This window comes from Plectropomus leopardus, chromosome 24 (assembly GCF_026936395.1).
Source record: "Plectropomus leopardus strain MGB_pleo_1.0 chromosome 24, ASM2693639v1, whole genome shotgun sequence".
NCBI classification, from domain to species: domain Eukaryota; kingdom Metazoa; phylum Chordata; class Actinopteri; order Perciformes; family Serranidae; genus Plectropomus; species Plectropomus leopardus.
In genome coordinates this window covers 17917835-17940381 of record NC_142199.1, presented here as the reverse complement: position 1 = coordinate 17940381, position 22547 = coordinate 17917835, and the positions used below count along the sequence as shown (strand labels likewise).

General features: G+C 30.3%; 1 protein-coding gene across 5 annotated transcripts; it reads left to right on the top strand.

Moving 5' to 3' along the window:
• The first annotated feature begins 1757 nt into the window (after window positions 1-1757).
• carm1l (coactivator-associated arginine methyltransferase 1, like) lies at window positions 1758-22295 on the top strand. 5 transcript variants are annotated; one of them, XM_088074369.1, is made up of 15 exons: window positions 1758-1851; window positions 5961-6170; window positions 7765-7873; window positions 8842-8967; window positions 9063-9316; window positions 10304-10414; window positions 11458-11635; window positions 12777-12867; window positions 15033-15114; window positions 16240-16325; window positions 17875-17964; window positions 19421-19558; window positions 19713-19802; window positions 20615-20709; window positions 21145-22291. In XM_088074369.1, exons 2-14 carry the CDS (start codon window positions 6114-6116, stop codon window positions 20628-20630), a joined length of 1428 nt encoding a protein of 475 aa, XP_087930495.1. In that variant the 5' UTR covers window positions 1758-1851; window positions 5961-6113; the 3' UTR covers window positions 20631-20709; window positions 21145-22291. The 5 variants fall into 5 exon arrangements, with proteins under 5 accessions (XP_087930495.1, XP_087930496.1, XP_087930494.1 ...); XM_088074370.1 differs by having other exon boundaries at window positions 1811-1886; window positions 20615-20741; window positions 21145-22295; XM_088074368.1 differs by having other exon boundaries at window positions 1811-1886.
• The last annotated feature ends 252 nt before the right edge of the window (window positions 22296-22547 follow it).

Here is a 22547-nt window from a genome sequence, read left to right as displayed (position 1 = left end):
TGGAAGTTTTTATTTCTTTTTCTTTAAATCACCAAAAAGTTTTAAAGAGAAGAAAATACTTGCCATTTTTTTCTTTTTTTTAAATAACCCAACATTTTGAAGGAAAAAAATGTCCAAAATATTTTAAAGATGACATGCCCTCCAATCCTTTCTTTTAAAATGTCAAAAAAAATTTAAAAAAAGAAACAAATAAAAAAAAAAAAATTTAAAAAGTCAAAATTATTTAAAGAAAACATGTTTCTCTAAGCTGTATAATAAATACAAAATAAAGACAAGCCAAAATAAAATTTAAAAAATAAGCTCCATCTAGTGCTTAAATTTTTTTGAGGCTCCTCCCCTTTTTGGCACCACCCCTCCTCCCTTATAAATAACAAATAATCCCTTATTTATTTATTTATTTATTATTATAAATGGGCTGTAATAACCAGGTGAAGATGGTTATTGATGACACAATTTCTTGTGATGCCGTTGTCACTTCAGATGTTTGTTTTTTTTTATTTCTGCTTATTCATTTTTTCTCGAAAACCATTCTGACCGATTTACCACGAAATAAAGATTCGACCATCGAAGCCGACGTGTCTCTCTGGGATTTTTTCGCTTAAGTCAGGTTGCATTTGAATGCTAACAGCGTTTAGAGGTTGATAGCTGTTTCCGGTTTATTTAAATTTTTCTATATTTTTTAATTTTTTTATATATTATATTTTGTGTATGATTTTTGTAATATATTTTTTGTATTTGTTTAAATATTGTGTTTAATTTTAAATATAATTTAATTATATAATTTTATTCTTTTAATTATTTACTTTTTACATATTATATTTTATACTTTTTATTTTTTCCCTTTTTGTTTATAATATTTTTATATATCATTTTAGTTTTTATAAAATATATTTTAATATATCATTTTATTTTTCACATATTATATTTTATATGTTATTTTATTTTTAGATTATTTTAATTTTTATATATATTATGAATTAAATTTTATACATTTTCTGGGTTTTTTGCATTTAATATATTTTTATATATTATTTTAGATTTTTATATTATTTTACTTTTTATATATTGTGTATGTTAGATTTTATACATTTCTTTTTTTACTTTGTATATTAATTTTTTATATATCATTTTAATTTTCATATATTCTTTAGATTATTTACATTTTTTGTATGAAGTATATTATATTTCCATACATTTTATTTTTTTATAAATTACATTTTAGTATGTCATGTAATTTTTATATTATATTTTTATATATAATCTTATTTTTATATTTTTATGCTTTATTTTATATACATTTTTTATGTTATTTTACTTTTTATATATATTCTATTTTAAATTCTAGACATTTTTGATTTTGATTTTGTATATTATATTTTTATATATTATTTTCTTTTCATATATTTTTATTTTAGATTTTTTCTTTTTCTACATTTTATTTATTACATTTTTTTGTATTTTGTATATTATATTTTCATATATTAGCTAATTTTGTATATATTTTGTTATATTATATTTATTATATTATACTTTTATATTTATATGTATTTTATTTTTGTATATACTGATATATTTTAAAACATTTTCTATATATTTCATATATTGTATATTTCATAAAATTGTAAAACCTCTTTTTTTTAATTATTCATTTTTTATTTAAATTTTCACTTTAAAAAAAGGGAACTTGCCATATATGATGTTAGCAGCACTGCAAGTTTTATGTTGTAATTTGTTATATTCCAAATTCAAAATTTTGCCCGCCTCCCTAAATCAAGGCCTGATTACACCTCACCTGTGCTGGTGGAGCTGAGTTTTTTGGCTCTCTGGTGGCAGCTGGTTGTGCTGCTGCAGGTGATTGAACTTCACGTGAACAGTTAACCTGTTAGGTGGTTTGTTGGTTGTTTTGCTCGTTTGTGGTTTGCTTGTTTATGTAGTTTGTGTGCTTGTTTTGTGCATTGTTGTGGTCATGGTTTGTTGTGTCTGTGCATTGTTGTGTTTATGGTTTGTTGTGTTTGTGCTTTGTTGTGTCTGTGCGTTGTTGTGTTTATAGTTTGTTGTGTCTGTGCATTGTTGTGTTTATTGTTTGTTGTGTCTGTGCATTGTTGTGCTTATGTTTGTTGTGTTTGTGCTTTGTTGTGCCTGTGCGTTGTTGTGTATAGCATTGTTGTGTTTTTTGTTTGTTGTGTCTGTGCATTGTTGTGTTTATGCTTTGTTGTGTCTGTGTTTTGTGTTTATAGTTTGTTGTGTCTGTGCATTGTTGTGTTTATTGTTTGTTGTGTTTATGCTTTGTTGTGTTTATGGTTTGTTGTGTCTGTGTATTGTTGTGTTTATGGTTTGCTGTGTCTGTTCACTGTTGTGTTTATGACTTGTGTCTGTGCATTGTTGTGTTTATGCTTTGTTGTGTCTGTGCATTGTTGTGTTTATTGTTTGTTGTGCCTGTGCATTGTTGTGTTTATGGTTTGTTGTGTCTGTGCATTGTTGTGTTTATTGTTTGTTGTGTCTGTGCATTGTTGTGTTTATGCTTTGTTATGTCTGAGCATGTTGTGTTTATGGTTTGTTGTGTTTATGGTTTGTTGTGTCTGTGCATTGTTGTGTTTGTGCATTGTTATGTCTGTGCTTTGTTGTGTTTGTGCATTGTTGTGTCTGTGCATTGTTGTGTTTATTGTTTGCTGTGTCTGTGCTTTGTTGTGTCTGTGCATTATTGTGTTTATGCTTTGTTGTGCCTGTGCTTTTATGTGTTTATAGTTTGTTGTGTCTGTGCATTGTTGTGTTTATTGTTTGTTGTATCTGTGCATTGTTGTGTTTATGTTTTGTTGTGTCTGTGCATTGTTGTGCTTATGTTTTGTTGTGTCTGTGCTTTGTTGTGTCTGTGCATTATTGTGTTTATGCTTTGTTGTGTCTGTGCTTTGTTGTGTTTATTGTTTGTTGTGTCTGTGCGTTGTTGTCTATGCTTTTTTGTGTTTATAGTTTGTTGTGTCTGTGCGTTGTTGTGTCTGTGTTTGTTGTGTTTATAGTTTGTTGCGTCTGTTAATTGTTGTGTTTATGCATTGTTGTATCTGTGCAAAACATTTTAGCATTGTGACAGAAACCTGGCATTTAATTTGTATAAATTCTGAAAACTACTGAATGTTTGATATTCATGATTCAGACTGACTTTTTTTGTGCACGGAGCATTCATATGTGTGTGTATATCAGCATTTTTTAAAGTCATTTCCTTGTTTTTGTTGATTTATTTAGCAAATTTTAAGGCCGTTTTCTTGCTAATTTTGAGGAATTTCGAAGAGAAACGAAACCAATTTGCTCAGGTTTCAGAGGGTTAATCTGTCGACAAAGGTGGAAAAATATTAGCAGATCATTGCATTCTGATTTTATTCATATTTTAACAAAACATCCCGACTTTTCTTCGGAATTTAACCCATTTTAATATGAAACTGTATCAGTAATTATTCCTGACACACTGCATGCTTGTGCACTTCTCCCTCCAAACAGCAGAGGGCGCTGCTGCTGCTTCAGGACAGACAGAGCTTCACCAGCTTTATTTTTATTTTTATTTTTTCAACCAAGGGGAAAATTCAAATATATATTTATAATTATCCTAATTTTGTATTATTATTCTGATTATTATTATTTCTTAAGCAGTTGTCCCCCAAATAATTTGCTTTTGTTAATTTATTTATCTTTTGCTAATTTTTAGTTGTTTTTTTTTTTACTTTTATTTTATTTTAGTTAATTGTTAGGTAATTTGTAAGGCTTTTTTTTTACCTTTTCTTTTTTTTATTTTCAGGTAATTGTTTGTATTTTTTTTTCTTAAATTTAAATAATATTTTCGTATATTTAGGTAATTTTCTTGGCTTCTTTTAACCCTTCATTTTTCGTAATTTTTAGGTAATTTTCTGGTATTTTCTTAAACTTTTATTTTTGTTCATCACATAATTTTTAAGGCTTTTGTTTTTAACTTTGCTTTTTTTCCTCAAATTTTCAGGTAATTGTTTTGTACTTTTTAAAAAACTTTTATTTTCATTTCATCAATTTTTAGCTACTTTTCGAGGCTTTTTTTTTTTAAATCTTCCCTTTTTTATTTTCAGTTGATTTTCTTGTACTTTTTCTTACTTTTCTTTTATTTTTGGGACTTTTAAGGTCATTTTCTAGGCTTATTTAGGTGATAGTCAGCCTGTTATTGTTAATGCAATGACGCTGTTCATCCACTAGATGGAGTGTTATTCTAACTAAACTGACCTCCCAGCATGCACTGGGACTGACTGTCAAGGATGCACCTCACATGAGTTTTTCGTTATAATACATCCTTAGTTTTCCCCAAACCTTTTTTTTCAATTCCAAAAATTCCGAAAAGTATTAGTTCCTGGTAAACCTTTCTTGAAAATGAACAAATGAATGTTATTATATTTAAGCAGTGCATACACTCAAGTACTGAACTCAGTATATGAATTTGAGGTATTTGAACTTACTTTACACTTTAACTGAACTACATTTCAGAAGGAAATATTATACTTTTGACTTCACTACATTTATTTTACAGCTTTAGTTACTTCTCAAATGAAAATCTTTCTAACTTTTAAATTTATTTATTTTTTATAATGTTGGGGGTGTCTATTCCCCTCATTTTTTATTTTTTAAAAAATTTTTATTTTATTTTTTGTTGTTTATTTCATTTTTGATTATTTTAAAATGTTGGAGGGTGTTTTTTTTTTTCATTTAAAAAAGTGTTTTTGGGGGGATGTTAATACTGAAAAATGTTAACATTTTTGTTTGGCGTGTATTTATTTTATAATGAAGCTTTTTTAAAAAAAATATTTTTTATGTTATTTTGGAGGAGGTATTTCTATTTTTAAATATGTTTTATTTTGGATTTTTTTTTTCTATCTTTTTAGGTGTTTTTTAATAAATTTGACAGAATTGGGTTGTTTTTTCTGTCTTTTTTCTCTCTCTTTTTAGGTGTTTTTTTAAAAATACATTTAAAGGAATTTGGGTGTTTTTTCTGTCTTTTTTTTAAATACAATTTTAAGTTTTGGGGGTGTTCTTTCAGTTTTATTTTCTCTAATAATTTTGAGTTTTATTTTGGTGGGTTTTTTTTTAAAAAAAAAAAAAAAAAAAAATTCTATGTTTTTGGATTCCCCCTCCAAAAATGTTAATATTTTGGCATGTTTTCTTTGTTTTTTATATGATTTTTCTGCATTGTAAGTATATTTTCCATTTTTTTTAATAACGTTGGCATGTTGGGGGTGTCTATTCCCCTCATTATTTTTTTTTATTTTTTAATTTTTTTATTTCATTTTTTATTGTTTATTCCATTTTTGATTATTTTAAAATTTTGGAGGGTGTTTTTTTCATTTAAAAAAGTGGTTTTGGGGGGATGTTAATACTAAAAATGTTAACATTTTTGTTTGGCATGTATTTATTTTTATAATGAAGCTTTTTTTAAAAAATATTTTTTATGTTATTTTGGAGGGGGTATTTCTATTTTTAAATATGTTTTATTTTGGGTTTTTTTCTCTCTTTTTAGGTGTTTTTTAATAAATTTGAAGGAATTGGGTTGTTTTTTCTGTCTTTTTTTCTCTCTCTTTTTAGGTGTTTTTTTTTAATAAATTCAAGGGAATTTGGGTGTTTTTTCTGTCTTTTTTTTAAATACAATTTTAAGTTTTGGGGGTGTTCTTTCAATTTTATTTTCTCTAATAATTTTGGGGTTTATTTTGGTGGGTTTTTTTAAAAAAGAAATTCTATGTTTTTAAATTCCGCCTCCAAAAATGTTAATATTTTGGCGTGTTTTCTTTGTTTTTTTTATATGATTTTTCTGCATTGTAAGTATATTTTCCCGATTACACTTTCATACTTTCACTCAAGTAACATTTTAGATGGAGTACTTTTACTTGTAATTCTATAGGGTGATATTTGTACTTTTTCTTAAGCAAAAGATCTGAATACTTCTTTTTCTTTTTTTTCAGGTTTCTCAGTTCAGTTCCCAACTTTTCTCCCTCTTTTCTCCTCTAATCCTTCCTCCATCTCTCCTCCCCTTTACCCTCCTCCTCCTCCTCCTCCTCCTTTCTGGCCTCTCCCCGTCTTTCTTCTCCTCGAACGGCTTCCCCTCACTCTGAAGAATGGAGGAGAGGAGCAAGGAGGCGTTCTCCGTCAGGGTCTTCGCTCTGCGTGAGGAGGTGAGTTCTGTGGAGGAGGAGGAGGAGCTCTGATGTCGCCCGGCAGTGAAAGAGTTAAAACGAGTGCGTCCGCTCATTTAAGCGTTTCCTGATTTCTAAGATATCTCGAGCAGCCGAGCTAATAATCAGTTTCTCCTGTAGTGAATATGAACATTGTTTGGAACAAGGAGACCTCGTTTCCTGCCAAAAGCAGCTGTTAAAGGGACACTTCCGATTTTTTTTGAAGAGGTGTTTTATGACGTACCTATCCAAAGAAAATATAAAAAATCAGTAAATGTCAGTCGGAACGTCTCAGTTTTTGGAGAAACAGGCTATAGTCTGACAGCTAAGCTAATAAATCTATTGCCGTGAATGGGGGCCAGCAGTAAAACCTAATTTAGCCACCTAAAATTTACAGCTTAAAAAAGGGTGAGTTCGGATTCGAACAATAACGCGAATTAACTAACTGATGGAAGCAGCTGTAGACCAGCAGCTCCTGCGTTCAGCAAGGTAAAAAAGATGTTTTTATGCCGACTAGCTGGCGATAGCTGAGGCCGGAACCTTTAATTTTTTTTGGGTTGTCCGTCCGTTCCTCCAACCAGTCCATTTTTGCAAATGCAATGTCTCACGAAAGCCGTTAAATTTAGCACAAACTTCCACGTAGACTCAGTTGTGAACTAACTAGATTTTGGTGGTCATAAGTCAAAGATCAAGGTCACGGTCACAGTGACCTTGCATCTTTATCATTGTTGTAAACACGATATCTCATAAAAATCTTGAGGAGATTTCTTCAAATTTAGCTCAAAAAACCACTTCAGAGGTCAAGGTCAATGTTGACTTGTATCCGTCTCATTCTTGAAATATCTTAAGATTGCCTTGAATTTTTTTTTTTTCAAAGTTGGCACAAATATTCACCTGGACTGATTAGATTTCGATAGTCATAGGTCAAAGGTCAAGTCACAGGAACACCTTGACGTCAAACGTCCACTTTGACACAGAATGAACTAATTAGATTTTGTTGGTCAAAGGTCAAGGTCACAGTGAACCTGCATTTGTCTCATTCTTATAAGGATGAAAGATTTTTTGTAAAAAAATCTCATATGTGGCACAAATGTTCACCTTGACTCAAGGATAGGCTGATCACATATTGGTGTTCAAAGGTCAAGGTCTCTCTGACCTTGCATTCTTCTCATTCTTGTGACTGCGATAACTCACAAACACCTTAGCGGAATTTCTTCAAATTTGACACAAACATTAACTTGGACTCAACGATGAGCTGATCAGTATTAGATGTTTAAAGGTCAAGGTCATTGTGACCGTGCATGTCCAATCTCACGAATGCAATACCTGAAAATGGCCTTGAGATAATTTCCTCAAATTTGGCACTAACATTTACCTGCGCTTAAGGATCCGATTAGAATTTGGTGTTTAAAGGTCAAAGGTCAAGGTCACGGTGAACTTGTTTTTGGCCATAACTCAAGAAATCATGCGGTCAAATTTTACCGAAAATGTCTCATAGGATGTAATGATGAAGTCCTGACATTTTAAATGCAAAAAGAGCCCAAAGGTCAAAGGTGACATCATAATGTTCTGCATGTGATAATGTGTCGTCAAGGAGGTGAGCGGGGAGCAGCAGGTCAGCATGAGCAGACAGAGAGCAGACCAGGAGCTCACTCTGCTCCTCGCCACGGGCCTGGAGGCTCCACAGCTCACCGTGCACGATGGTGAGCCGACACACACACACACACACACACACACACACACACACACACACACACACAGAATTAATAAAAAGACTAACCATAAATTTTATTATAGATATTATTTAAATGTGTTAAAAGTACTTGCAGTGGTGGAATGTAGTACATTCATAAAAATACAAATAAAAAAAAAATCATAAAAATAAAAATAAAATAAATAAAAAAGATGAAATTCAAGACTGAAAATTATTTTTAAAACACCAAAAAAACCTTTAAATTATAACAAATATAAATTAAAAAAAAGATAGAATAAAAAATGGATAAAAAAACAGATAATACAAATAATAGAAAATACATATTACAAAAAAGATAAAAACAAAAGACAAACAAAAAAAATGGAAAAAAAATGCCCCCCACAAGGTAATTTGAGTATTTTCTTATTATTATTCCATTGCAGCTGCAATCCCCCTCTTTTTTGTAAGAATTTAATTTTTTTGTTGTTAGTGATTTTTATTATTATTATTTTTTTTATATTTATAAATATATTATATATTGTTTTTGGAAATGAGTATTTTCTTATTTCAAAATTTTGCAAGTATTACATTTTTTTTAAATATCTGTTTTTATTTTATTTTAATTTGTTTTCTTTTCTTTTCTTTTCTTTTCTTTTCTTTTCTTTTGTATTATTTTGTTTTGTTTTGTTTTGTTTTGTTTTGTATTATTTTTTTGTTTTGTTTTGTTTTGTTTTATTTTTTGTTTTGTTTTGTTTTGTTTTATTTTTTGTATTATTTTATTTTGTTTTGTTTTGTTTTATTTTATTTTATTTTATTCTATTTTGTATTATTTTATTTTTTTTTATTTATTATTTTATTTTATTAATTATTTTATTTTATTTTATTTTGTATTATTTTATTTAATTTAATTTTATTTTATTTTGTATTATTTTATTTAATTTAATTTTATTTTATTTTCCTTTATTTATGTGTTTCCAGCCAACGGAGCATCTGTGTTCCACATCATCGTGTCCAAAGACACAGACTGCTGCCAGGTCGGAGGACAGTCCTTCTTGATCACCGTGGGACAGCTGAGTGTCCTGCTGCAGTTCATGTCTCCGACAGGTTTGTCCACACACGTGCTCATCACGCTGGACTCCGGTGTGTGTGTGTGTGTGTGTGTGTGTGTGTGTGTGAGCGTCCTCTCTGTGTCTCTGCAGACCTGAAGACCTTCCGGCACCTTTTACAGAGGACGAACCACGAAGACACCAGAGGACGCACAGAAGGATGTGAGACAGGAAACGGGGACGCAGAGACACACTCAAGGAGTTGTCCCGCTATGATGGACAGAAGGAGGACAACCCTGGAAGGACACAGCTGTGTGTCCCAGCAGCAGAGCCTGCTTCAGGACCACCTGAGGACAGCCACGTACCACCGAGCCATCCTCCTCAATGACAGCGACTTCAGAGACAAGGTGACATATATGTCTTTCTTTTTATTTATTATTTTTTAAATTTTTATTTAATTTTTATTTTGAATTTTTTTTGTAATCGTAAAATTATATTTTTTGTATTTTATTATTATTTTTTTTTTTTTTTATTTTGTTTTTAAATTACTTTTGAGTTTTGGGCTGTTTTTTATTTTAATAATTTTAGTTATTATTATTATATTATTATTATTATTTCATTATATTCTTATTTTATTATATATATATATCATTATTTAGTTTTTGGTGTTGTTGTTTTTTCTCCGAATTTTAAGTTTTGGAGTGTTTTTAATTTTTTTAAAAAATATTTTTGAGGTTTTTCGTGTCTATCAGTTATCTAATTTTGCAGTTTGGGAGTTTATTTTAAGTTTTTAAAATGATTTAGAGGATTTTTATGGTTTTTTTCTTATGGTTTTGGCATGTTTTGTTCTGTTTTTTTATTTTTTATTTTAATTTTTTGCATTTTTTTTGTATTTTCTATAACCATAAGGGTTTTTTTTTTAGGTGTTTTTCAAATTACTTTTGAGCTTGGGGTATTTTTTTATTTTACTAATTTATTTTTTCTGTTGTTTTTTTCTCCTAATTTGGAGTGTTTTTAATTTTTTTTTTTTTAAATTGAGGTTGTTTTTTTATTTTTTATTTTATTTTTTTTGTATTTTCTATAACCGAAAGTTGGGGGTTTTTTTTAGGTGTTTTTAAATTACTTTTGAGTTTATTTGAATATATATTTTTAATTTTTAAAAAAATATATTTTTGCATTTTTTCATGTCTATCAGTTATCTAATTTTGCAGTTTGGGAGTTTTTTAAGTTTTTTTTTCTTATGGTTTTGGCATGTTTTGTTCAGTTCTTTTAGTTTTTATACTCAGTGTCTTTTAATTTTTCGAGTATTTTCACACAGTGCTGTCCATGTGTCCATCTGTCCATAAGTCTTAGCGACTGTGCTGAGACCTTCTGTCCTCGTCCCGTCTCCGTAGGTGGTTCTGGACGTCTGCTGTGGTTCTGGGATTCTGTCTTTCTTTGCGGTCCAGGCCGGAGCCACCAGAGCGTACGCTGTAGAGTCGGGCCCCATGGCCCCGTACACACAGGTCAGCACATTTAAAACCTCCTCCAGCTCTCTCACACACACACACACACACACACACACACACAGAGCACATACATCACATGCAGAGCGTGGCATTCTGGGAAGTTAATGGGTTGAAGCAACATCTGGCCCCAAGTTCAGAAGGATGGGGGGCCGGAGGGGGGAGCACAGTCTGGGTACAGACAACTTTAACAGGACGTGATCTGAAGTCCAGAGTCCAAAGAGACGCTCATTTATTCATATTTTAATACTTTTTTTGTAATACTTTTAATCATATCAGATTTTTTTTAAGTTTTTTTTTTTTTAAGTTTTTTTCTAATAATACTGAGTTTTGGGGGTGGAGTTGGTTTTTTTTTAAAATAATTTTAATCATATTTTTTTCCATGTTCTGAGATGTTTTAATGAATTTATTTATTTAATTATTTTTTGAGATTTTTTTAAAGTTTTTTTTTTTAAAGTTTTTTTTCTAATAATACTGATTTTTGGGGGCGGAGTTTTTTTTTTATTTTTTAATACTTTTAATCATATTTTTCCATGTTCTGAGATGTTTTAATAAATTTATTTATTTATTTATTTATTTTTAGATTTTTTAATTTTTTTTTTCCAAGTCTTTTTTCTAATAATACTGAGTTTTGGGGGTGGAGTTTGTTGGGGTTTTTTTAAATACTTTTAATCATATTTTTTCCATGTTCTGAGATGTTTTAATGAATTTATTTATTTAATTATTTTTTGAGATTTTTTAAAAGGTTTTTATGCTAAGTTTTTTTTCTTATTAGAAAAAAAAATTCCACCCCAAAATTCAATATTATTGTATTGAATTTTGGGTGGAATTTTTTAACTTTAACCAAAAAAATGGTACAAAAATAAATAAATAAATAAATAATAGACAATTAAATAAATCAATAAAATAAAAGAATAGTATGAAATTATCAAGGAAAGAATAGTAAAAAGACAAAAAAAAAAGATGCAAAAATTCTATCGCATAATTTAAATACATAGTTAATATAATAATTTAATAATGGTAAATGCATGTCCCCTGTCCAGATCCTGGTGCAGAGTAATGGTCTGTCTGAGCGGATCAGGGTCCTGGAGGGGGAGGTGGAGGAGGTCAGCTGTCCTGACATGGTCGATGTCCTCGTGTCTGAACCGATGGGATACATGCTGCTCAATCAGAGACTCATGCAGAGCTTCCTGCATGCCCGAAAATGGCTCAAACCCAACGGTAAGAGGAGAAACTCTAAAAATATGCATTGTATTATTTCTGGATGTCATTCTGGGTTTTTGTCTTTGAATGTGAATGTGAACATCAGACACAGAAGGTTACCTAAAACATAATATGTAGACTTGGAAGTCTATTGCAAAATGGCTATATGTGACGACTTCAGATGAGAACGTCCCACTATGTGCATTTGGTGACATCACAGTTGCGGCATCTCAGAACGTGAACATCAGACGCAGAAGGATACCTTAAAACGTAATATGTAGACGTGGAAGTCTATTGCAAAGTGGCAATATGTGAAGACTTGGGATGAGAACGTCCCACCATGTGCATTTGGTGACATCACGGTTGCTGCATCCCAGAACGTGAACATCAGACACAGAAGGTTACCTAAAACATAATATGTAGACTTGGAAGTCTATTGCAAAATGGCAATATGTGATGACTTCAGATGAGAACGTCCCACTATGTGCATTTGGTGACATCACAGTTGCGGCATCTCAGAACATGAACATCAGACGCAGAAGGATACCTTAAAACGTAATATGTAGACGTGGAAGTCTATTGCAAAGTGGCAATATGTGAAGACTTGGGATGAGAACGTCCCACCATGTGCATTTGGTGACATCACGGTTGCTGCAACCCAGAACATGAACATCAGAGACAGAAGGATACCTAAAACATAATATGTAGACATGGAAGTCTATTGCAAAGCAGCAACATGTGATGACTTAGGATGAGAACATCCCACCATGTGCATTGGGTGACATCATGTTTGCGACATCCTGGAACATGAACATCAGACGCAGAAGGATACCTAAAACATAATATGTAGACGTGGAAGTCTATTGCAAAGTGGCAATATGTGATGACTTGGGATGAGAACGTCCCACCATGTGCATTTGGTGACATCACGGTTGCGGCATCCTGGAACTTAAACATCAGAGGCAGTAGGATACTTTAAAACATAATATGCAGACGCTGAAATCTATTGCAAAGTGGAAACATGTGACGACATGTTGGACTTAATGTAATTCACCTCTAAATGTCTGTTTGTGTGTCTGACTTTGTTTGTCTCTCGTGTTTTCCGTCAGTTTTTCACTCCTCATTTAAAATCACTCTGTGTCTCTCCGTCTCTGTCCAGGTCTCATGTTTCCGTCCTGTGGTGATATTCATTTGGCTCCCTTCAGCGACGAGCAGCTCTACCTCGAACACTACGCACGAGCTTCTTTCTGGTCTCGCACACACACACACACACACACACACACACACATGCACACATGCGAAGGCATACATCCATGCATGAGGAGGCAAACACACTGGCTGCCTTTCTTCCTCTGTGTCTCCGTCTCTCGGAGACACACATGTGAGGTCAATCAGGTGAGTTTCCTGTGGGTGTTAAACGCTTGGCTTCAGTCCCGTCCTGGCTCGGACACACAAACCACGGTTTTGACTGATATGAGCTGTTGAAGGATGATACGTTGGGGTTCAAGCTGATATTTGCATTAAAAATATATATATTTAAGATTTTCTGTTAAAAAGTTCAGTGTTTTATGCCCCCCCAAAAGTTAAAGATGGGGGGCGGTAAGTAATTAAAAATGACTTAAAATAAATTAGTTATGGTGCGATCCCATCATGTCCCATAACTTCAGTGTTGAAAGTCACAAAAAGTCCAAATTTACTGATAAAAAATGAATGGAATAATCTCTCAAAAATCAAAATTTTGATTTTTGGAGATTAAACAAAGCAGCTCTTGTTGTTGAAAGAGTCAATCTCTTTAGTTTAGATTTTGTTTAGTTTACTTTAGTTTAGTTTAGTTTACTTTAGTTTAGTTTAGTTTAGTTTTTTTTTAGCTTAGTTTAGTTTACTTTAGTTTAGTTTAGTTTAGTTTAGTTTAGTTTAGTTTAGTTTAGTTTATTTTAGTTTAGTTTAGTTTAGTTTAGATCAGATTGGATTTGTATGTTTAGATTTGTTTTGTTTTGTTTTTTGTTTTGTTTTGTTTTGTTTTGTAGTTTAGTTTAATTTAGATTGGATTAGATTAGTTTATTTTAGTTTTAGTTTTAGTTGTTTTGATTAGATTAGATTAGATTAGATTAGATTAGATTAGTTTAGTTTTGTTAAGTTTAGTTGTTTTGTTTAGTTTAGTTTTATTTAATTTAGTTTAGTTTAGTTTTGTTGTTTAGTTTAGATTTGTTTTGCTGTTTAGATAAGTTAAGTTTAGTTTAGTTAAGTTTAGTTTAGATTTGTTTTGTTGTTTAGTTAAGTTAAGTTTAGTTACTAAATTTAGTTTAGATTAGATTAGGACGTTTACTTTTGTTTGTTTTGTTTTGTTTTGTTTTGTTTTGTTTTGTTAAGTTAAGTTAAGTTAAGTTAAGTTAAGTTAAGTTAAGTTTAGTTGTTTTGTTTCGTTTCGTTGTATTTAATGTAGTTTTGTTTTGTAGTTTAGTTTAGATTAGATCAGTTTAGTTTAGTTTAGATTAGATCAGTTTAGTTTAGTTGTTTTGTTTTGTTTCATTGTATTTAATTTAGTTTTGTTTTGTAGTTTAGCTTAGTTTAGTTAAATTAAATTTAGATTAGATTAGATTAAATTAGATTAGATTAGATTAGTTTAGTTCAGTTCTGTACTTGTTTTGTTAAGTTAATTTAGTTTGGTTTGATTTTATAGTTTTTGTTTTGTTTTTGTTTGTTTCCTTAAGGTTAGGTTATCCTAGTTTAGTTTAGTTTAGTTTAGTTTAGATTAGATCAGTTTAGTTTCATTTCGTATTTGTTTTGTAAAGATGAATCTAGTTTGATTTGGTTTCGTAGTTTTGTTTTGTGTTTCACTTTAGTTCTCTTTTGTTGTTGAGTTTTTTGTTATCACCAGTGTGTCTGAAATACAGAAAACAGTAAAGAGAAATCAGATATCAGTAACTTTTTGCATCACGTTGCAGAGTTTGTTACCGGAACAGTGAACCCACTCGATTTTTTTCCCTCCACAAATGAAAAGATGCTTTTTTCTTTCTGCATATTTATGTATTTTTTGGCAAAAATCAGTGCAAAAATTACATCTATTGTGCAGCACGTCTGCGAGTGCATGCTACCACCCAGTGTTGAGTGTGTGTGTGTGTGTGTGTGTGTGCACGCTGCCACGGTCCGTGCCCTTCACTGCTGCAGAAAAGTCAGGCTCAGTCAGCCTTGAGGAATGAAGGTAAACTATAAACTGATGTTGTTCAGCGAAACAGACGCTGAGCCTTTTTCCTTTGCACTAATTACAGCTGCAGCAGTAACGTTCTCAGTTCTTCGAAAAATTAAGCGGCACGCAACAAATTTCACATTAAACAGCAAAACCCTGCAAACAGCGTTGTGTTTATATATGTGTTCATAAAGAAATGTATTAATGTGTTAACTCTTTGTCCTTCAGGCAGCAGAGGAGCTTCTGTGGAGTTGATCTGAGCGCTCTTCACTCCGCTGCAGTGGATGAGTTCTTCAGGCAGCCTATAGTGGTGTGTGTGTGTGTGTGTGTGTGTGTGTGTGTGTGTGTGTACAAGCATGACCTCGCTACAACATCAGCAGAAAAAAAAAAAAGTTGGATTTCAGGAATGAAGTCTTAATATTAGGAGGATAAGTCGTTTTGTTGTTTAGTTTAGTTTAGTTGAGTTGAGTTGAGTTGAGTTTAATTTTATTTAGTTTAGTTTTGTTTCGTTTTTTTAGTTTAGTTTAGCTTAGTTTAGTTTATTTTATTTTAGTTTTATTTAGTTTAGTTTTATTTAGTTTAGTTTAGTTTCGTTTTTTAGTTTAGTTTTATTTAGTTTAGTTTAGTTTAGTTTTATTTAGTTTAGTCTAGTTTAGTTTAGTTTAGTTTAGTTTAGTTTAGTTTAGTTTAGTTTTTTAGTTTAGTTTAGCTTTATTTAGTTTAGTTTAGTTTAGTTTAGTTTAGTTTAGTTTAGTTTAGTTTAGTTTTATTTAGTTTAGTTTACTTTAGTTTAGTTTAGTTTAGTTTAGTTTTATTTAGTTTAGTTAAATTTAGTTTTATTTAGTTTTGTTTAGTTTTATTTAGTTTAGTTTAGTTTAATTTAGTTTTATTTAGTTTAGTTGAGTTTTATTTAATTTAGTCTTGGTAAGTTTAGTTTTGTGTAGGTAATTTAGTAACTTCTTGTGGAATAATCTCAGATATTTCCATGGAACCGAATTGGTTTAGCCATTTGCGTCGTCGCTTGAAAACATGGCTGGACGGAACGTGTTGCCTCAGCATGAAACTCGGCAGGACTGCGTAGGGTTAAAAAGGCGATGACGTAATATGAGGGGTGTGAGGTTGCCTATAGGGTGGGAAGGAGGGCTGGTGCATGGGGCCAACAAACCGTGGACTTTCATGCAGGAGTTCGGCGTTTGCTTCAAGTCTGTATGTGATGTTTTTTGCATTGGTTGCCGTGTGCCAGTGTTTGTTCAAACACAACCACATGCCGCATCATTCAACCATATACATTTGTTGACAACGTGGTAACCCTAGAACGTCAACAGCAGACGCAAAAAGATAGCAAAAACATAATATATAGACGCAGAAGTCCACCGCAAAGCGGCAATATGTTACGTTTTTTTTATTTAAAGTATTTTTTTTGTGTGTTTTTCAGGACACATTTGATGTGCAGATCCTGATGGCCAGGTCTGTCAAGCACTGCATCAACTTCATGGAGGCCAAAGTCGAAGACTTAAACAGGTTAGACCCAGAGATAAGTTAGACCCGTCATCAAGCGGATGCACACGATGAGTGCAAATTCACCGGTGCGTGGAGGAAAACTGCGCCGTGATGGGAATTCCAGTGTGCCACGCCCACTGATGTGGACACGGTTTTCACGTTAGGTCAAGAAAAACCTGCTTTTATTAGATTCCAGCAAACTCGGATGCAGTTCTGTCAAGTGCAAAACTGCAGAGTGCAAGCATCAGTAAAGGTATATAAATAAATACGTAAATAGATAAATAAATAAATGAATAGGTGAATAGGTACATTGGAATAAATAAATAAATAAATAAATAGATTGATAAATAAATAAGTAAATAGATTGATAAATAAATAAATAAATCATAGATAAAAACATAAAAAGATAAATAAATACATGGATAGATAAACAGGTAGATTAAAATAAATAAATAAATAGATTGATAAATAGGTAGATTAAAATAAATAAATAAATAAATAAATAAATAGACTAATAAATAAATAAATAATAGATAAATACATGAAAACATAAATAAATAAATGGATAGATAAATAGGTAGATTAAAATAAATAAATAAATAAATAATAGATAAATACATAAAAAGATAAATGATAAATGATAGATAAATAGGTAGATTAAAATAAATAAATAAATAGATTGATAAATAAATAATAGATAAAAAATAAATAGATAAATCAATTAATCAATAGATGGATAGATAAATAGGTAGATAAATACATAGATGAATAAAAATAAATAAACAAATAAATACATCAATAAATCTATACTTAGATGATAGATAATTAGATTGATAGATAAAGAAATAGATTTTAAAAAAGAGATTAATAAATAAATAAAAAAGAAAAAAGAAATCAATAAATAGATGAATATAGAGAGATAATTAAATACATAAATATATAAATAGATGGATAGATAAATGGGTAGGTAGATATATACATATATACAAATAAATAAATAGATAAAGAAACCAATAAATCCATAAATAGATGATCGAAAAATAGATAGATAAATAAATAGATTTTTTAAAAAATCAATGGATAAATAAATAATAGATAAAGAAAAAAGAAAGAAAAAAGAAATAAATAAATACATAAATAAAAAATAAATAGGTAGATAGATAAATAATAGATACATATAAATAAATAAATAATAAATAAATAGGTAAATAGATAAAATACATAAATACATAAAAACTAATAAAAATAATCATAATAAAAAAAAAGGGAAGGATTATTATTTCTTATTTCTGGCCCAAATATTGAAAAAAAAAATTACGAGAAAATTATCTGAAAATTAAAACACACAAACACAAAAAGAAATTAATAAAAAATAAATTAAAAATTAAAAAAGCAGGGATTTGCTTGGAAAAAAAATCTAAATAATAATTCTGAAAATTAATTTTATTTTTTTAAAAAATATTTAAGACTGTTTAGGGACCCCTGCATGTAAAAACTTAACGTTTTTTGCCCAAAACTACACGTCTACATGTCTAAAGAGGAGACTCACGGGTGCGTTTGTTTCTTGCAGAATGGAGATTCCCTTCGTGTTCACTCTGCTGCAGTCTGGTCTGGTCCACGGACTCGCGTTTTGGTTCGATGTGGCCTATTCGGGATCCAAGTAAAGAATGCACGACTGCAGTTTTTGTGCACACAAGTTTTTGCATTTGATTTTTATATTATTATAACGCTTTGAATATGAGCATTCACAATTCATGTTAAAGTGTTTATATCATCATTTCGTGTTTTAACTTAAACCCGAGTTTAATTTTTTTTTAAGAAATGGGGAAAAGCAACAAGCAAAAACTTGTCCCCAAAAAACACAAAAATTAGCTGAGAATAAACGAAAATAAACAAAAAAGGAAAAAAAAAAAAAAAAACACCAAAAGAAAACAATGAATGACATTATTTTCCATTCTAAAAATCATTAAAATTATGAATTTTGTTTCCAGGACATCTTTACTTCTCTAACTTGAAAAATTAATGGCATAATTTAAAATCGAACAGTACTGAAATTATAAATATAGTTGAGGTTTTTTATAGGACATTTTTCCTTCTTTTTCCTGAAAAAAAGATGAAAAAAAAAATAAAATAAAAAAATTATCTACAAAAGTGCCTTTTTTTCTCCTAATATTATTTTAAATATAAAATTATGAATATAGTTTTCTGGACATCTTTTCTTTTTCATTATGAAAATAAACAAGGAAAAAAGTTATAAAAAAAGCATCATTTGTGACATAATTTTAAATGTAAAAGTACTAAAATTATAAATATAGTTAGGGGGTTTTACAGGATTTTTTCCTTTATTCATTAAAAAAACGACAAAAAAAATTAAAGACAAAAAAAAAACAAGCAAAAAGAAAGAAAATGATCTATAAAAGTGCCTTTTGTGAAATTATTTTAAAAAAGAAATCATTCAAATTATGAATATAGTCTTCCTTATTTTTTCAACTTGAAAATAAGCAAGGAAAAAAAGTTTTAAATATAAAAGTACTAAAATTATAAATATAGTTGACGTTTTTTATAGGACTTTTTTTCTTTTTTCGTTCCTGAAAATAAGCCAAAAAAAAAAAAATACAAAAACGTATCGTAACGTAACGTTTATTACATAATTTTAAATGTAAAATTATTGCAAAAGGGCCATTAGTAAAAGTGAAAGTGATATCACAAGTTAGACAGTGAGCCCAAAAAAGTTTTTAAAAATAAAATAAAATAAAAAATATATATATATAAAATTTTTATGAAATGACCAAAGTGCTGAATTTCAAATATAATAATAATAATAATAATAATAATAATAATAATAATAATAATAATAATAATATATAGTCCTCCCCTCTTTTAATTTTTTAATTTTAATTTTTTTTTTTTTTAACTTTTTACAGATTTCTTGCAATGTGTGGGACATTTCTTTCCAAATTGGCTATTTTCTTTTCCCCCATGTTTTCCAATGAAACCAAACCAGTTTGCTTAGATTTCAAAGGTTGAAATATTTGTGAACACAGCTGAGAAAATAGATGTCTATCCAGGTTTTAAAGGGTTAACTCATTTGAGTGTGAGGACTTGTGTCACTGCAGGTCAACAGTGTGGCTGTCCACAGCTCCCACGGAGCCTCTGACCCGCTGGTATCAGGTCAGATGTTTGCTGCAGACGCCGCTGTACGCTAAGTTGGGACAAACTCTGTCTGGGACTGTCCTGCTGGAGGCTAACAGCAGGTACACCTGTGTGTCCAAAATATGTCCTCTCGAGTCCTCATGTGTATCATTATTGTCTGTTTGGTTCCAGATCAATCTGACTTGTTTTCGGCTTGTTTTCAGTCTTTAACCTGAACGTATAACAAATAATTAACCAACATTTTCCATATTCCAGGCAGAGCTATGACATCCAGATCACAGCCACAGTCGACCAATCAGGCTTCAGATCTGGAAATGTGCTGGACCTCAAGAACCCTTTCTTTAGGTGAATCCTTTCGTCTCTCTAATACATTTTTTTTTTTAAAAAAAACACATGCTGTAGACTGTATATAATGGATTAATGGTTTCGATTTTGGTGGTCATAGGTTGAGGTCACGGTCAACTTCAGTTTACTTTAGCATCATTTTTTTTTAATGCAATACTCTGTGGGATTTTTTGGGATGAAATAATTGGATTATGGTCATAGTTCAAAGGTCAAGGTGACTATGATTTCATGTCTCTCATTCTTATGAACATGATATCTCAAGAACACCTTGGGGGAATTTTTGCATCTTTGGCACGAACTTTCACCTGGAATGAACTGATTAGATATTGGTGGGTTAAGGTCAAGGTCAGTGTGACTTTGCATCCGTGTCACTGTTGTAAATGTGATATCAAAAGAAAACCTTGAGGGAGTTTCCTTAAAGATGGAAAAAAAACATTCAAATGACTCAAATATGAAATGACTTAGATGATGGAGGTCATAGGTCAAAAGTCAAGGTCACTTTGACTTCATCTTTCTCATTCTTTTGAACACGATATCTCAAAAACACCATGGGGGAATTTTTGCAAATTAGGCACGAACTTTCACTTGGAATCAGCAATGAACTGATTAGATATTGGTGGGTTAAGGTCAAGGTCAGTGTGACTTTGCATTGGAAATGTGATATCAAAAGAAAACCATGAGGGAGTTTCCTTAAAGTTGGCACAAATGTCCATTCGACTCAGGAATGAACTGATTCAATTTTGGTGGTCAAATTTAAAGGTCAAGGTCACTGTGTAACATATAAGTGAGAGTGAAACTGTAACGGTGTGCAGGATAGGGTCTTGGTAGAGAGCTCCGGACTGTCGATGAGCAGGAGGTCCAGGAGGTCCAGGAGGTCCAGGGAGGATGCACCGTGAGGAGAGCACAGGTGAAGCTTTCCCCAAAAATTCCAAGAAAATGGTAAATTTAGAAAACTTTTCTCTTTTTTTTTTTTTTTTTTTTAGGAAATCTAGGGAAAAATTTGAGGTAAAAATGATCCTAATTAGAAATTCTAGATCATGTTAGAATTTTTCAGAATAATTCTTTTTAATCACATTCTCCAAGTCTCGTTGCATTTTTTTTTTCAAAATTTCCCAGTTCTTCTTTTATTTTTTAATAATTGTCGTAATTTTCTTGTACTTTTTGCTAATTTCTTGCTAATTTTTGAGTCATTAATTTTCACTGCAAATTTCACCAAACCCTGTTTTAGTCGTGCTGATTTTAAACAATTAGATCTCTTTAACTTTTTTCAGTACTATATAAAAAAAAAAAAAAAGATTATAATCATGAATTGAACAATAAATTTCCATTTTTTCCATTTTAGGAACATCGGAAGGAATCGTCGGATACGGCACTTCCGCACGCTTCGACTTCTCATATTTCGTCAGCGACCTTTTATATAATCGTGATGGTTTTTAATACAGTGCGAGCTGAGGGTTGAAAAGTCAGCTTTTCAAACATTGGTTTTCAGCTTCGCCTCTTCCGTGCAGAAATTTCTCCAGATTTTCTGTTTTTGTTTTGCGAAATGCAGAAATTCCTTAAAAATGTGCATTAATAAATAAAATAAACCTGTTCCAAATTTGATAAAGTTAATTGATTTTAATGTTATGTATGAGGGGTTAACACAATATCACACTGATTGATAATTTGGAACAGATATTTAGCCGATAATCATTATCTGCGTTTTATTTTAATGATCTCCAATGAAACCGATGAATTGAAAAGTATAAAGAAAGTCGCAGCATGGGAACTTTTGCATTTTTATATATTCGATTTTTATTGAGATTATCACTTGAGTTCATAAATAAAAAAAGAAAAGTTTTGGGGAACTTTCTGTATTTGATGCTGAAAGCTTTAAGTTTTGATTGAACAGATTTAATAGATAATAATTTATTTTTTTTAAATGTCCAGAAATGCTGTATAAATAATTATAATGACTACAAGTTTAAAATTAGGTTATTAGGTTACAGCATTGTTATTATTTTTAAGCGTTTAAAGCGTTTCTTTTTTTTTTTTTTCACAGGTCATTTCCTTTTTTTTAAGTTTGTTTGTTGCTGATTTTCAGGGGTTTTTTTGTTACTTTTTAACTGATTTCTTGCTTTTTTAAAAAAATGTTTTTTAGTAATTTTTATGTTGGTGTTTGTTATATTCCAAATTCTAAATATTGACCTAAATATTTTCTTTTTTTTCTCTCTCTTTTTTTTTTTAAATTGTAAATGCAAATATCAGTTATCAAATATCAGTTATCAGTGTCATTAACTATTAATAATCAAAAAAAAAAATGAAATGAAGGTTATTTATTTTATTTTATTTTTTATTTTTGCAACAGCATGCCAACTTTTTTGGAAATGGGGTTTAAATATAAGTTTAGCTTATTTTGTGAGATCAAGGCGTGATAAAAAAAAATACTTTTTTATTATTTTCAGACCACAAGGCTCTTCCCATGTTTTTTTTTTGTTTGTTTATTTGATTTTGTTTTTTGGGGCTTTTTTTTTTTTTTACATATTTTTATTATTTTAAGAACATAAGGCTCTTTTTGTGTTTTTTTTAACATATTTTTGGTGCATTTTCATAACACAAGGCTCTTCCCATTTTTTATTTTATTTTTTTTTTTTTTATTTTGGACACATTTTTATTATTTTCAGACCACATGGCTCTTCCATGTTTTTTTTTTTTTTTACATATTTCTATTATTTTAAGATATGTTCTTAAAATAATTTTAAAAAA

Excerpts from the sequence above, each read along its gene's own strand:
- carm1l (XM_088074370.1), top strand. The coding sequence starts at position 6,114 with ATGGAGGAGAGGAGCAAGGAGGCGTTCTCCGTCAGGGTCTTCGCTCTG. Across the intron at positions 15,115-16,239 it reads TCTTCAGGCAGCCTATAGTG|GACACATTTGATGTGCAGAT; the intron begins GTGTGTGTGTGT and ends TGTGTTTTTCAG. Across the intron at positions 19,559-19,712 it reads CTGCTGGAGGCTAACAGCAG|GCAGAGCTATGACATCCAGA; the intron begins GTACACCTGTGT and ends TCCATATTCCAG.